A 13347-nucleotide genomic window follows, 5' to 3' on the forward strand; every position below is an offset into this window, starting at 1 on the left:
TGAATCTGAGTGCCTCTGATGGGGATAGAATCTTTTGGAAGTTGACACAATGATTTGTGCTGCAGTCTTAATAGACTTAATAGACTAGAAAATAATAATATAAAATCATCTTGTGAAAATGTTTCTTTTAAATTTACCTGGAAATATCCAGTTTGTTACTTTTTAATTTAGACTTTTAAATTGGTAAGCTTTTTGTCTCGGTTTAAATAATAAGCTTCAGCCATTAACCTGGATATAGACCTACAGTATTAGTCCAATGCTGAAAGAAAGAACAACTGAGGCTCATCTGATCCTCACAATAAAAATACAAAGTGTTCAGTGATGCTGCAGCGGGCGGGCCCAGGCCAAGTGGGTGGGAGGCGCACAGGGCAGCTTAAGTGAAAAGTTTGTGCCCTTTCAAAAAGTGGTCAGTGAACAAGTCAGAGGAGCCTGAAGCAAGATTGAAGTGGTGGACAAGGTGGAGCACAGTGAACTAATAACTGAATGAAACGAGAGAGCTCCCATATTTCATCCTGCTGCTGTGTAATAGCAACATCTGGCTGAGGTGGGGGATGCACAAGAGGAGCCAGCAGCGGTGCCCTGAAAATGTTTAATCCTGTTTCCAACAGTGCGGTGAGTCGCTGCAATTTAAAAACATATTTCACAAGAAATTTCCTCATTACAGGAATGACTACACACGTGTTAAAAATATAGAATTTTCTGTATTCATTTCAAAGTTTTGCAGAGACCTTTACTAATCTATTGTTAAATTTATGTAAAACCCTTTACGGTGGCTGAAGAAAAACAAATTCATTTTCATATAAGCATTGCTCATTTACCATCAGACAGACCTACTGCGCTATTTTTTGGTAACATTATATATTTTGTTGTACTGTAATTGTTTTCATACAGTATAATGATATATTTTTTTTTATAAACGTTAAAGTCTAAGTGTAAATTTGACTATTACTCTGCACATTAGGGCTATTGCCACTTATGTTACTGACTAATATTATTACTTTAAGGGAAAGCTGACATTTATTTACTTGTCAGATTTTAAAGGCTAATAGAAAGTTAAATCAGGGCCAATGATTTATTTTAATATTATGAACCCCAATATTAATCATTTTTCTCTCTGTGAGTCCAAATAGAGTTGCTTACTGTACAAGTCAATATGGTTTAAATATTGATTTTAAATGACTTTTTCATAGGCTGTCGGTGAAGGATGAAACAAGCGGTTTCAACTTTAGAGTGGCAGAAGTAGGTTTTTATTAAAAATAAACAAACAAAAATGCCATTATGATGCATTAAAAGCAACATTGAATCATTAAATAATCCAATTTCTCAGCAGTGTTTTTTTTTTTCCGAACGTACCTTAAGTAGTTGTCACACTTAATTGTGTGCACGTGAGCAGCTGGGGACACAATCAGCGAGAATCAGATTCAGCTTTGCGTGAGTGCCTGGCCGTGGCGTTGTGCTATATTATATTCGTTATTTAAACTAAAGGGAGGAAAAATGGCCAATATAGCTCCGTGGTAATATTATAATTAAAAAAAAAGATGCACTTCTAACTGTCAGGCCTCGAAATATTAACGAGCATATCAAAAATGTTTGGCAAATGTAAATACAAAGTTGATGACCGGGGGTGCGATATATTTGGAAAAGCTGGCTGAAGCCGGTGGTTGTCATGGAAATGACTGGGACACGGAGATAATTGGTTGTCACTCGGGAGCAACATGTCGGAGGGAGAGGGGCGACCTACGGAGGTCTTCGACCCTGAAGAGCAACATGACAGTTTTTTTGACACAGTAGGTGTATATATATATGTATATGTATATCTGTATGTATGTATGTATGTATGTATGTATGTGTGTCTGTTGGAGGTAGTTGGGTGAAATGCGTGGAGTTCAGCCTGTGTGCCTGTGTTTACATCACCCCGCCAAACACTAAAAACAAAAATATTACCTGTTAGGACTTTTAAGTGGTGTATTGTTCTAGACAAAATCTATTTTACTTCAAATTAAATTTTTGTTTGCCATTGACCGGCCACCTGACATCAAAATGATGCCGTTTGGCTGACATAGGGAGTTTGTGACCCTCTGACAGGGTTCCTCTGGGCCTGATGACATTTTCGAAGAAGACTCTTACTCTCCGTCCTCCCTGTCCTCGTCCTCGTCCGTCCACACTGTGCCCTCTCTTCAGGGGAAAACCCTGTGCACCTCCTGCGGCCTGGAGATCTTGGACCGGTACCTACTCAAGGTAAGACTGGCTCTTGAGGGGAAAAGGAGGACAGCAGTGCTTTTGGTCTTCTGATTGGCCTTATTTGGATTTGTTTTTTGTTAACCCTAACACCAGGTCTCTAGCTGGAGAAAATGAAAATTTCCCATCTTGTTGTTACTGAAATGAAATTTCAAATGTAATGTAAAATAGCATGGCTTCCACAGGAATGTTTTAAAGTTGTTGAAACATTGTTTTATATCAACATTAAGTCTGAATTCAATTGTCATAGGTATAGACCTACAAAATTAACAAGTATGGCTTTTCAGTCATACATAAATACATTATGGCAAATAAATGAATGCATTGATCATTGCTATTCTACATTCACCTATAAGGGATGTATGAAATTTACCTAGAAATTTTTTCAAAATTTCATTTCTTCCTTTCAGGTGAATGACTTGTGCTGGCATGTGCGGTGCCTCTCATGCAGTGTGTGCAAGACATCACTGGGCCGTCACGTGAGCTGCTACATCAAAGATACACAGGTTTTCTGCAAACTAGACTACTTCAGGTATATGTAAGGTTATTTTGCCTGCAGTGACCATTCATGATAAATTAAGAATGACTCCCTTGCCTCCATAACTAAACTCAACTTTAAGGAGAATAATGTTGACCATGACTATCTGATTATATGCATTACTTTTGGTCTTTGTCCTTGAGTTTGGTCTAGAAGTAATGTGCAAATCACCTAAGAGACATTTTGAGAACTTTCGTCCTAATAGCCAGTTTCTTGATGAGCAAATCTCCATTCAAATGTAACTCAATCTACTGCTCTTAATTTTTAGTGTATGGGTATGACGATATCTCCCTGCCCTGCATCTCTCTTCCTCTTTATTATTTTACTTCAGGAGGTATGGGACCCGCTGTGCTCGCTGTGGCCGTAACATCCACTCCAGTGACTGGGTGCGTCGGGCACGAGGCAGCACCTTCCACCTGGCCTGTTTCTCCTGCACCTCCTGTAAACGCCAGCTATCCACTGGGGAGGAGTGTGGACTACTCGAGAACAGGGTCTTCTGCCGTCCACACTATGATGTTATGATGGAAAATATCAAACGTGCTAAGGAAAATGGTGAGTATTAAAATTTTAAGACTTTTTTTTTTTTTCCATAAATGGAGTCAAATCCTTTATCTTCCCCTATGACAAAGTGAAAGTACTGAAGTACTTATGTAGTATTATGGTTTAGGCTTGAAAAAGGTGGAACTGACTTGAAACAGAGCGCTTGAATGAGGGCCGATACTTCAAAATGTCAAACAATTCTTCAAATGTGTTCTGTCTTGTGATAAGATCAACCAAAAGTAGAGGAGGAGGTGGCAGACAAAGATGACTCCGGTTCCATGCCTAGACCTGTTAAGAGGGCCAGGACCAGTTTCACTGTGGACCAATTACAGGTTTTGTTTGTCTGTCTGTCTGTCTATCGATAGATAGAGCTTTCTTTTATTTACTTTTTTCTTTTTATCTATCGAATAAATCGATTTTTAAAATCTTAATATGTTCCAAGCTGATGACCCAGGTGAATATGTATGAGTAAAGAGCCTAAAAGAGTTCAGCCGAAAGAAATGCATGAGCTCGTGATTTGTGGGCAGCTTGTTTTGTTCTTCTGTCCTCTAGTGGCAGTAACTGTTAGTACACTGTTTGAAACCAGACTTGGAGCACTTGGCATCCACTTCTAAACTTTTGTACTCACTTTCAAACTTCACTAGAATGTTAACCAAATTCATGTCTACCCCTCCCTTTTCTAAACCTGTAGGTTATGCAAGCTCAGTTTGCTAAAGATAACAACCCAGATGCACAGACTCTCCAGAAACTGGCAGAAAGGACGGGTCTTAGCCGCAGGGTTATTCAGGTGAGGCAATTTCTCACAAGATGGAAAGAGCCACTTATAATACAGCATTACCATACAAAGCTAAGTCCTCTAATCAGGGCCTAAATTTTAAGCCATCGGGTATTTCATGAAGTGTATTTGTGCAATTTTTGATGTTGTTGGGCAATTAATTTCTGCCTTCCAAAAAGTAAATATTCCCTTAGACAACAGGGATCGTTACTGTCCCACTGTTTGACTGACTACAGTTGAACTAATAGCTGCAAAAGCTGATAGACAACTTTGTCGAGTGGTCTGAACTGAATCACTTGAAGCTGAACATCAACAAGACCAGAGAGATGGTGATCGACTTCAGGAGGAAGAAGACACTTTCACAGCCACTACGGATCAGGGGGGAGGTGGTGGAGGTGGTGGAGGAGGTAGAGGACTACAGATACCTGGGAGTGATGATTGACAACAGACTGGACTGGAAATCCAACACCGAGTCTGTGTACAAGAAGGGGATGAGCAGACTCTACTTCCTGAGGAAGCTGAGATCCTTCAACGTGTGCAGCAAGATGTTGGAGATCTTCTACCAGTCTGTTGTTGCCAGCACCATCTTCTTTGCTGTTGCATGTTGGGGCAGCAGCATCAGAGCCAGCGACACCAACAGACTTGACAAAATCATCAAGAAGGCTGGCTCTGTACTTGGTCTGAGACTGTAGTGGAGAGGAGGATACTGAACAAACTGTTATCCATTATGGACAATGAGCAGCACCCCCCTCTCCATTACACAGTGGACCGACAGCGGAGCAACTTCTCCCACAGGCTACTACAGCTCCCTTGTCGAAGAAACAGATACAAGAAATCTTTCCTGCCACATGCCATCACACTATACAATAACAGCTAAATAACCCTGGTCATTACTTAGTCAATGCGCAATTTACTCTACTGTATATATTTTTTATTCCTATTGCATATATTTTATTCCCTATATGTAATGCTGCTGTTACATTGCAATTTCCCAGTCTGGGATAAATAAAGTATCTATCTATCATTATTTGCAAGAACTTGAACAGTTGCTCTAATTTATTTTTATCTACTTTGTTAAATTGTTTAATGTTTTAAAATTTGCATGTTGTAATAACTTCCACTCTATTTTTTTTTTTTTTTTTTTTATTATTATTATTTCTAATCTTTACAATCATCCAAATGAATTTAGTCTTTCTGAACAGGAGAGGTGAGAGTTGAATTAGTCAGTGAGTGCATGCAAGAAGAGTATCACATTGAAGTCCTGTCATTAATCTGTCCTATCTACGGCAGGTTTGGTTTCAGAACTGCAGAGCACGTCAAAAGAAACACATCAGCCCAAATCCTGTTTCCACAGCCATGATGACATCACTTGGTCCTGGTCAGCTGACGCCACCTTTGATGGAGGATCTACAGTATACAACATATATGGCCCAAGACACACCCCTCCTCACTACACTCACGTATATGGATGGTAAGAAATGCTTTAATACAATGAATACATCATGGTACACCAAAACATTTGTCATTAAAACAATGCCTCAAATAATTCAGGGAAAGAAAAGCTACCGTAGAATTACTAACGCATGAAGGGCTAGGTGTATCTGTGTCTCTTTCCTGGGGAAGACATGACATCAAGATGCCTCATGGGAAGAAAAAAATAGTGTAGTGTGACGCTGTGGACAATGCTCTGTTGGGGAAACATTGGTACTTTGCATCACATGGATTTTACTTTGACATGCAGCACTGACATAAATCTGGTTCAGACCTCTCTGTCTCACTGCAACAAAACTTCAGGAATCATAACAACAACTAGTTCAGGGTGTTGATTTACCTCAAAATTCCACAGATTTCTGTCCAATCCAGCATCTGCGGGATGTGGTGAAGCTGGAGCCTCCATGGATCAAATTGTTTGTCTGATCCAAGGAGGCCTGAACTTGCAACTTCCAGGACTTAAAGGATCTACTGCAAACTTTGTTGTCTAGATACCACAGCAAATTTTCAGAGCTGCTATAATGGTTATGTCTTGTTATAGGATATTACACTATACACTATAGTTACTACAATAAGTAACTGTCTTTGTGGTTTGTTCACATGCATTTCTTTTGTTTACTTTCCCAGTTCAAACTCCAGACACACTTTTGCTTCAGCCACTTGTATCCCATTCACTGACACAACTACCAGTCAACCATGCCTGAGCTACAGCCAACCTTCTGAGAACTGTGGAGGATGATGTACAAATAACTATCTAATAAAATATCATCCACCCTACTGCAAGAGCAGATAAGTTCAACTCATTTAATGTCCAGTAAATGAGCAAGAATTAATTTAATTTTTGTTGCATCATATGTAAGCAGATAGAAAGAAAAGTGTCCCTGAATTAATTGAATTGTAAAGGGGTTCTGAAATGAGAAATGTAAAATATCAAGTATTATATTGACACTTATGGAAAAGGCAATGTGTATGTGATATGAATTTCTTTAATTTATTTGGAAAGTGAGAAAAGGCACTTTGCTGGAAAATGATGTAAAACTTTTTTGTTTTCAGTTTACTTTTTTGTGTAATGAAAGATGCTGTTTCTGTCAGATTCGGGTTAGGGTTTAACCAAACCCTAACAGTTACTTTGTGAAGACTACTTGAAAATGAAGGATTGTGTAATTCTGTGTATTAAAGGCACTGAAGATGGTACGTTTTGCGTAACAATGGCTTCCTTTTTGTCAATCAAATACATTTTATTCAAGGGCCTTTATAGTCTGAACAGTTTACAGTTAAGGCCAATGTATCTCTCCCCCCCCCCCTTACATTTTGTTGTGGTGTAAACGTTTGCCATCTGTCACCCAAAACATTTTTTGATGTTGGGGGAATTGATAAGAGAAGAAAAAAAATCCCATCAAATGAAGTATTTGGACACTTTGCTATAATGTTTAGTTGATCTCAGTGGCCTCACATTTCTCTCCATCATCCTGAAGATGTTTCATCACTTTGATTAGAATCCACATGATAAATTGGGCTGAGTGGAGATAATATGTAAAAACACCTGTCTACTTAGGGTGTCACATCTGATCAATAACAACAAAAAGCAAAATAAATTAATTTCCTGCATAACTCAGACAGTTCTGGACAGAAAACTGATTCTGCTGTCGGTAACCTTCCTAAATGCACAGCGGCCTCCATGAATTTTTAACAGAAAAACTTTGGAACAACCTGGATTCTACGTTTTGTCAGTCTGCCAGGCCAAACCAAGCAATTGGGGGAGAAAAGAGCTACAAAAGGTGACCAAGAACCTGATGGTCACTCTGGCTGAGCATCAGGGTAGGGCGGGCAAGGACACCCATAAAATGGAGAGGGAGAGAAAAAGGAAGAGACTGCGAGTTGTGAGGTCTGCACTTCAAGAAAAGCTCACTACAACAGGACATCTTAACTGGCTTCAGTAACATCTGCAATTGGTCTGAGATCGAGGTTTTTCTTATCAACATGTGTGAACACATGGCAGCATGGCTGGGTTTTCAGGCAGGAGGAGCAAACTATATAAGAAGTCTGAGCCAAATAAACGCATTTCTGCTACAAGTAGCTTTGAAATGCAGGAAAGATAAAGAAACAAAAAAGCAAATGTGAGAGTGTGTGTCAGTGACTTCCTATATCATTGCCCTGTCATTACATTTGTTTTAATAAATTAACGAGTTGCTTCTTCTTGTGGTGTGTAACAGTATTTAGCCTTACTCTCCTCCAGTGGGGTCAAGTGAAAAAGTACAAAGTTTCGGTCAGAATCTGGGGTAGAACAGAAGTAGCTTGGTAGCATCCTAAACTGTATAAGCACTGATTGATTATTCTTAAATAACTTGCTGATGGTTGTGGTCTGCACATGGCACTTTAACTAACTGCTATTCAATCTATTTGTTTCATTAAATTTGGGTCCTTTGAAAGTCATTGTGTCCAGGAAATCAATTTAATTATGACTGATATTGAATTTGAGCCTAACAGATGGATTGCAATTATTAAGAGTATTCAGGAAGAGCTTAAAATCATCCTCTGAATATGGCCATATGCCCCAGATATCATCTAAATATCTATAATAATAGATGGGCTTTTTATCACACTGCTAAAGGGCGCCAGTCTCCCAATCTGCCATAAAAATATTGGCATAAGCGGGCGCAAATTTCTTACCCATCGCTGTGCCCTTAATTTGTAAGAAGAACTTGCCTTCGAATTCAAAATCATTTCTAGTTAGTCTCTAAAAGTTGTAATAATTCTTTCTCTGGTCTTTATTTGTCAATGTTCTTTACTGATTGGATACCCTCCTTAATGCCAATGTTTGTATAGCTATCAATATCGATAGTGAAGAGGATCAAATTTGCAGGCATGTGTACGTTTTTAACCTTATCTCTGAAATCATATGTATCCTTAATGTAACTCTGGTGCATGGTGGACAGTGGATTCAGGTAAAAGTCCAAGTACTCTGCTGTTCTATAGGTCTCACTGCTGCAATCAGAAACTATGGGACGACCAGGGGACATCTCAAAGGGCTTGCTCCACTCAACAGGGTCCTTGTGTAGCTTAGGCAGCATGTAAAAATGTCTAGGTCTGGGTTCTGAATCATCAAGTAAGTAATTCTTTTGTTTCAGATAGATAAATTTTTTCTCATGTAGTTTGATAGTAATTTGGTTCACTAACAGGATGGTGTCCAGATAGATTGGTTTCTGTCATTTAGAATAATACTCTGTATTATTTAATTGCCTGTCGGGCGCGATGGTGCTCCACCATCTCTGGGAGCGTGCTGTTTCCTTCTGCCGTCGAATAAATTCCAATCTTCGTCTCTCTCTGACTTGTACATAATGTATGTGTGTTCGTAAAATAAATAGTTAATATAACAAAAAGCAGCCTCTGTATTAAGGTGAAAAATCCTCATTGTGTTAATGGAGGGAATTAAGAAAAATATCAAAAATTTAGTAAATCAAAAAACAAGCTAACAATGTCTTGTTCTTCCTCCAAGAAAAACTTTTATTTTGAAAAATAATCAAACAAGTATACGAACACACCAAGAAAACAGCAACGTTTCGGTCATTAATGTGACCTTTTTCAGGCTGAAATATAAAGGAATGCAAATAATAGAAAGCAAAATACCATTAATGTGTAATGAGTTATTTTCCGTCCTGTCGGCAGGTTGGAGCGTGCGAACTGAGGGAAGATTTTACATTTTTTACATTAAATTAGTTATATGAATTACCTGTATTTTGTTTGTTTATTAATTGATTAAATAACAAACCATGTAAGATGAGATTTTATTGTTATTATAAAATTACGATCCCCCTCGTTTTGTATGGAGAATCTTCATTCACACATAAGTTCTATACTTAATTTTTATTCTGTTGTAATGTTAAACCGGATAAACTGATTATGTCTGGAGAAATAAATTCCTTTTTGTAAATAAAAAAATCTATTTAAGCTATTACAGTTGTATTGTCCTTTTGTAATTTAAACTATATGATATAATTATACTACAGGATATATAATATATATAAAAAGGAGATATAATATGTAATATATATAAGCTTTTGAAATCTTAACCTGATCAAAATAGATTATTATATTGGTTATACAGAATAGATTTATGAAATAATAAACAGTTTTGTTTTGTAGGATAGCTTTTGAAATAATGAGATACTGGAATGTCATGTCATGGAGACATGCAACCAAGCTCCGCCTTCACTAATTCATGTATGGCCTTTCCAACGGTACCACCCTCGCAACGTACGAGCTTCCATTTTGGCGACGTCACTTCCTGTTTCGAAACCACCATATCTCGGGAACGGACGTTTTAAAAAATCTCAACACCCACGAGAGATGAGGTAAATTAGGGTTAGGGTTATGGCAGTGATTAGGGTTGGGTTAGGGTTAGTGTAAATTATTATTTCTGTTGAACTATGGCGCACTGGCCTAACTGTCAAAGGGTGGAAGTGGGGGTTGGGTTGCATCAATGTTTTTCAACTTTTCTTTTCCTTTTGAATCACCAATAATGAGGAATCTTTTTTTCACAATGAGGCCCCAGTCTCTCAATTTTGTGGGTGTGACCATGTGTCTGGTAGGTCTCCGTGTGGGTGTGGATGCTGGGGATGGAGTGAAGACTGGGAGCACTGGGGATGGTGTGGCCCGGTCCTCGAGGCTGTCATCAGCCAGCTGTGTGTTCAGGTGAGGTAAAGCCAGATGGGAGTGGGCTTCCGGTCGACGGCAGAGACTCTGGCATCGCCTGTAGTGGGCTGGATGCCGGTGAAGAAGGAGGCTGCTGTGGAGGAGGAGGCCACTGTGGAGCAGGAGGCTGTGGGGGAGGAGGCCTTAGAGGAGGAGTGGACGTGCCCATGAATCTTTTGTTGGCTGGTGAGAGTCCTGGAGCTGGTCTGGGGGAGGATGTGGACGCCCTCTCTGGAAGAGACTGCAGTGAGGTGATGTCCTGTTCTGGTGGGGAGGGAGGGGCAGTGTGTGTGTAGTCTGTGATGGTGGACTGAGTGCTGTGTTTTTTTAAATCCTCTAGGTGGGCTGTAATCATGGCCTCTGCTTGCTGAACAGACCCAGACTTAAGGCGGAGACCCAGTTTGCGTCTGGCCCAGGAGGAAGCTACCTCAAAGGGGCCGTGCTAGTTAGAGTCTCTGAAAGTGATCAGTTTATTGATTTCACTCTCAATCACCTATGTGTAGTGGTTTTGCAGGACTAAGAGTGTGGTGTGTTGCCAGTTCCTGGCATTGCCTTCAATTAAAAGGTAAGTCGTGTCAAGACCAGGAGGCAGAGCCACACTTTAACACGCTCCTCTGTGCCTCAGTATGAGAGGTCACCTGCCAAGAATAGAATAGAGTCTCTGTCTATGTTTAGTTCTATAGAAACTGTGTCTGTCCCCCGACCACCTAAATTTAGAAAAGTTAATAAACCCAAATTAAACAGAAGAGGAGCTAAAAACAAAAACTTAACTGAAATCAAAACAGCCACAAAGTTAGGCTCAAATAACACTGCGATCACATGTGGACTGTTGAACATTCGATCATTATCATCAAAATCTCTACTAGTTAACGATCTCATAGCTGATCACCATATTGATTTATTTTGTTTAACCGAAACGTGGCTGCAGCATGATGAGTATGTTAGCATTAATGAAGCTACACCCCCAACTCATGTTAACTTTCATATCCCTGTACCACAGGTCGAGGAGGAGGGGTGGCTGCAATATTTCAGTCAAGCCTATTAATCAACCCCAGACCAAAATCTGGCGGCAAGCCTCACTCTTAGTCTTTCCCACTCGGACTGGAAAGGTGAAAAACCAGTTCTGTTAGTTACAGTATACCGTCCACCTGGTCCGTACTCAGAATTCCTATCAGAGTTTTCTGAGTTTATATCAGAGTTAGTACTCAGTACAGATAAAATCATTATACTGGGAGATTTCAATATACATGTTGATGTAGAAAGCGACAGCCTTAGTTCTGGGTTTCTTTCCCTACTAGACTCAATTGGCTTTTCCAGCATGTGAATGAACCCACTCACTTCTACAATCATATCCTTGATCTTGTTCGAACATATGGCATTGAAATTGACAAGCTAACAATTCTTCCCCAAAATTCTCTCCTGTCTGACCATTACCTTATTACATTTGAGTTTACTTTAATGGGCTGCACAGCATTGAGGAATAAATTCAGCTATGGAAGATGTTTATCTGAAGCAGCTGTGGCTAAATTTAAAGAGAACATTCGGTCATCATTCCCAACAATGCCATATCTAAATTCAAATGAGGATTTCTCCCATAAGCAGGTTGATGACCTTGTGATTAGCACTATGGCCACACTGTGTTCAAACCTCGAGAATGCCGCCCCTCTCAAAAAGAAAGTAATCAAACAGAGGAAGATGGCTCCCTGGTTTATTTCCCGTTTGTGCCTTAAAGCAGACATCAAGGAAATTAGAAAGAAATTGGCGTTCCAGTAAGTCAGAAGAGTCTCACAGAGCCTGGAAAGATAGCCTAAAAACATATGAAAAAGCTGTCAGCAGCGCTAGAAGTTCATATTACTCAGCACTCATAGAAGAAAACAAGAACAACCCCAGGTTTCTCTTCAGCACTGTAGCCAGGCTGACAGAGAGCCATAGCTCAGTCGAACCAGTGATCCCCTTAGCTCTAAGCAGTGATGAATTCTTACGATCAGAGAAAGAATTTATCAGCTCTTGCCTACGATAGATAAAAAGGAGAAGGTGAAGGTCTCTATGTAGTTCCTCCCGGTCAAAATGAGTTGGTCGTGGGATGAATGAAAGGCCCCTCTCCAGGAGGTGACGCTGGGGTGTGGAAGGAGTGAATAGAGTGGCTAGATTGAGGAGGTTAGAGGAAGAATTCCAGTCCAGGTCCCCGGGGGTGTGTGTGTGTGTGTGTGTGCCCGGGTTGGGTTTTGGCGTCACAGTAAATTTAACTGAGTGAGCCAATTTTCAAAAATATCTTTAGCTGTGGTTGCGGTCCAATGGATATTGTCCTTCTCAGTGTGGAATGTATCATGAGGAATTTCGGTGAGTATGGGGACATGAATGGACATGATGTTGTTAACCAACTTGAGGTTGTTTTTCTGTGTGGGGGTGAGGTGAGGAGAAAAATTCATTATGGGAAAGTATACATCCGCATTGGGGAAGGTCGACTTGGCCATGCGGAATAGGGCTCTAAGTTGCTTGGTGGTGGTCTGCCTGGGGTCCTGGTCCTTGTTGTTGATGCCCACAGAGAAGATGACCGTCTTGACTTGGGCTTGCGGATTGCATTTTTCCAGGACCTTCAGGAAGTGGTAAGCGTTGGCGCCCGGGTAGCTGTCCAATTGGATTTGTGCGTGAGTATGAGCCGGTATTCTATTGATATTGGAGTCTCCCAGGATGAGGATTGGTTTTTTTGGTTTGAAGGACCAGTCTTGAATCTTCCGGGCGGGACGTGCAATGTGGTGAGTTGGTCTGAAGAGGGTAGTATTGGAAAGAGGATGGGTCATCGCTGTAGGGTTGATGAGGATGGCTCGAGGGGGAGAATGAGTGGTAGTAGAAGTAACTGGAGTGTCAGGCTGGAGTGAAGGTAGCAGGAGAGGGGGGGAGGGGGGGAGCTTTGTAATAGGTGAGTCTGTGGGGTTGTCCTTGGGTAAGGGTAGAGGGCTGGAGATTAAAAAGTCAGGTACACCTGAAGAGTTCGGAGGGATGGAGCGTAAAGAGGCAGGAGAGGAAACAGGTGGGTGGGTGAGAGTAGGAGGGGAAGAGGGTGATGACTGGG

The 13347-nt window shown here is 40.4% G+C and overlaps 1 protein-coding gene across 1 annotated transcript; it reads left to right on the plus strand.

Annotated features, from left to right (window-relative positions):
• Positions 1-428: 428 nt before the first annotated feature.
• Positions 429-6765, plus strand: LOC115057498 (LIM/homeobox protein Lhx8-like). The gene is made up of 8 exons (XM_029524648.1): positions 429-612; positions 2086-2238; positions 2649-2770; positions 3108-3328; positions 3545-3648; positions 4008-4103; positions 5382-5562; positions 6210-6765. The coding sequence occupies exons 1-8, from the start codon at positions 586-588 to the stop codon at positions 6284-6286; spliced, it is 981 nt and encodes a 326-aa protein (XP_029380508.1). The 5' UTR covers positions 429-585; the 3' UTR covers positions 6287-6765.
• Positions 6766-13347: the final 6582 nt, after the last annotated feature.

Source organism: Echeneis naucrates, chromosome 17 (assembly GCF_900963305.1).
Source record: "Echeneis naucrates chromosome 17, fEcheNa1.1, whole genome shotgun sequence".
Lineage (NCBI taxonomy): Eukaryota > Metazoa > Chordata > Actinopteri > Carangiformes > Echeneidae > Echeneis > Echeneis naucrates.

Excerpts from the sequence above, each read along its gene's own strand:
- LOC115057498 (XM_029524648.1), top strand. The coding sequence starts at position 586 with ATGTTTAATCCTGTTTCCAACAGTGCG. Across the intron at positions 2,239-2,648 it reads TGGACCGGTACCTACTCAAG|GTGAATGACTTGTGCTGGCA; the intron begins GTAAGACTGGCT and ends TCTTCCTTTCAG. Across the intron at positions 2,771-3,107 it reads TGCAAACTAGACTACTTCAG|GAGGTATGGGACCCGCTGTG; the intron begins GTATATGTAAGG and ends ATTTTACTTCAG.